This window comes from Myotis lucifugus, unplaced genomic scaffold (assembly GCF_000147115.1).
Source record: "Myotis lucifugus unplaced genomic scaffold, Myoluc2.0 scaffold_1662, whole genome shotgun sequence".
NCBI classification, from domain to species: domain Eukaryota; kingdom Metazoa; phylum Chordata; class Mammalia; order Chiroptera; family Vespertilionidae; genus Myotis; species Myotis lucifugus.
Genome location: NW_005872710.1, coordinates 22,135 through 24,271, shown reverse-complemented (window position 1 = coordinate 24,271; position 2,137 = coordinate 22,135). Strand labels below are relative to the sequence as shown.

Below are 2,137 nucleotides of genomic sequence, written 5' to 3'. Positions count from 1 at the left end.
GTTCCTAGGTCAACGCTCAACCACTGAGCCACGCCGGCCAGTCCTTCTCTAAGTCTCTGTACCTATTGGTTCTTCTCTCTCTTAGGTACGTGTGGGAGAAGGACGGGGCCGCCCTGGGCGTGGAGAACAACCCCCGTGTCCGCCTGGACAAGAACGGCTCCCTGCACATCACCCAGACGTGGTCGGGGGACATCGGCACCTACACCTGCCGGGTGCTCTCCGCCGGAGGCAACGACTCGCGCAGCGCCCACCTGCGGGTCAGGTAGGGCCACCCGCCCAGGCCCCGAGCCCAGAGGTGTCAGAGCACCGAGAAGGCTCCTTTTGGCAGGCCACCAGGTGGCCTGGGACCACAGCCCTTCTCACAGGACACGCCCAAGCATCCTTCCAGGCTGGGCCCCCTGCAAGAGCAGGGGATTCTGGGTCTGGCTTTGGACAGGTGGGCTCCGGGCCCCAGAGGAGACTCTGAAGGTTGATAGCCCAAAGGCCACGTTTCGTGGCCGAGCACGAGGTATCGGGAGTTCTATCCAAGTCCCGGCCGCCCGCGTGTCACCTGACTGTAGACCTCACCAGTGGCCCCGCCACATCTCTCTCCTCCAGGCAGCTGCCTCACGCGCCCGAGCACCCAGTGGCCACGCTGAGCACCTCCGAGAGGCGGGCCATCAACCTGACCTGGGCCAAGCCCTTCGACGGCAACAGTCCCCTGATCCGCTACGTCCTGGAGATGTCGGAGAACAGTAAGGCTCTCTCCGCACCGCAGCCAGGGCGGGCAGGCTCAGCCATCGGGTTCCAGCGCCCACTTCCCGGGCCTCTGCCTTGGGGCGGACCCTTCCCTCTGGAGCCTCAGCCACCTCGGCTGTCACATGACCAAGTCGGCTCCCTGGGGTCATTGTGACAATTGAACAAGATACTCACAAGGCCTGCCGCACCAGGAGCCTCCAAAACGGTGGCGATTCTTTCTCTTTTTCTCCTCCTCGCTGTGGACTCCAGAATTAGCATGCATAATTTAAATGCGTTTTAAATAAGTGTGCCCAGAGCTCATCGATCTGAGGGGGGGGGAAAGATGGAAAAGATGGATGCATCTCAGTTCCCATGAGCGCTGCTTCCTCCCAGCGGCCTCCAACTCCCTCCCTCACTCCTCCCCCCACCCAGCCAAGGGACCAAAAATCCCTCCCACCTCCCCACACCCAGCCAAGAGAAGAAAAATCAAATCCCACCTCCCCCCACCCAGCCAAGGGACCAAAGAATCTCTCCCTCTTCCCCGCTCCCAGCCAAGGGAGCAAAAAGGGACCTGTCCGGCCTCTACTGGACCGAGGGGGTGACACGCCTCTGCTAGCCCAAAAGAGGCTGGGCCCTGCTGGGAACAGGGGAAAGAGGCACGGCCCCCCAAGATGCCCACCTCTCCTCCACCCTCTGTCCCTGCAGACGCCCCCTGGGCCGTGCTCCTGGCCAGTGTGGACCCTGAGGCTACCTCGGTGGTGGTCAAGGGCTTGGTCCCCGCACGCTCCTACCAGTTCCGCCTCTGCGCCGTCAACGACGTGGGGAAAGGCCAGTTCAGCAAGGACACGGAGAGGTGAGAGCAGGTCTCAGGGACGGGCTGGGGAGTTGGGGGGCCCGAGGGGCTGCCAAAACCACTGTGGCCAGGCTGCCGGCAGGTCCTGGTTGGTTCTCCCGGACCCTCCAGCCTCAGTCTCCGCATCTGTAGGATGGGGTCACAGTACTCACTCCTGCCTCCCAGGCAGATGGTCATGATGACATGAAACCACACGCGTGAAGGGCTGTGAGCAGCTCCCGGCGCGGGCGAGGCATCCACCAAGCTTAGTCATCCCTCTGACTGTGGCTCTGCAAGTTCAGAGACCTGCCCCTCCTGCCCCGCACGCCCGCGGGTGCCGCCCTGTTCAGCAGGCGGGCACTTCCGGAGGGACGCAGACCTGCTCCCATCCCCACAGCCGGCACCTGGCAGGACGCCGGCCCCGCTAGGCTTTCCACAGGGCATTCTTAAAAATGACGGAAACGGAATGAAAACAGCAGGCCATCCTTCTTAAAGCATCACAGTAGGACCCGCCTGTGTAGGAGGCGAAGGCCAGGTACCTCCCCCCGCGGCCGCGCCCCGCTGGTGAGAATGAGCATGGGGAGGTCA

At 63.1% G+C, this 2,137-nt stretch overlaps 1 protein-coding gene across 1 annotated transcript in view; it reads left to right on the top strand.

Moving 5' to 3' along the window:
* The window catches only part of LOC102428780 (protein sidekick-2-like), a 39,308-nt gene that overhangs the window by 19,785 nt on the left and 17,386 nt on the right, over positions 1-2,137 (top strand). The window contains exons 7-9 of the mRNA XM_023748680.1: positions 86-262; positions 598-734; positions 1,423-1,570. Of these exons, the coding sequence (XP_023604448.1) occupies positions 86-262; positions 598-734; positions 1,423-1,570 (462 nt within the window). The remainder of the gene's footprint in view (positions 1-85; positions 263-597; positions 735-1,422; positions 1,571-2,137) is intronic.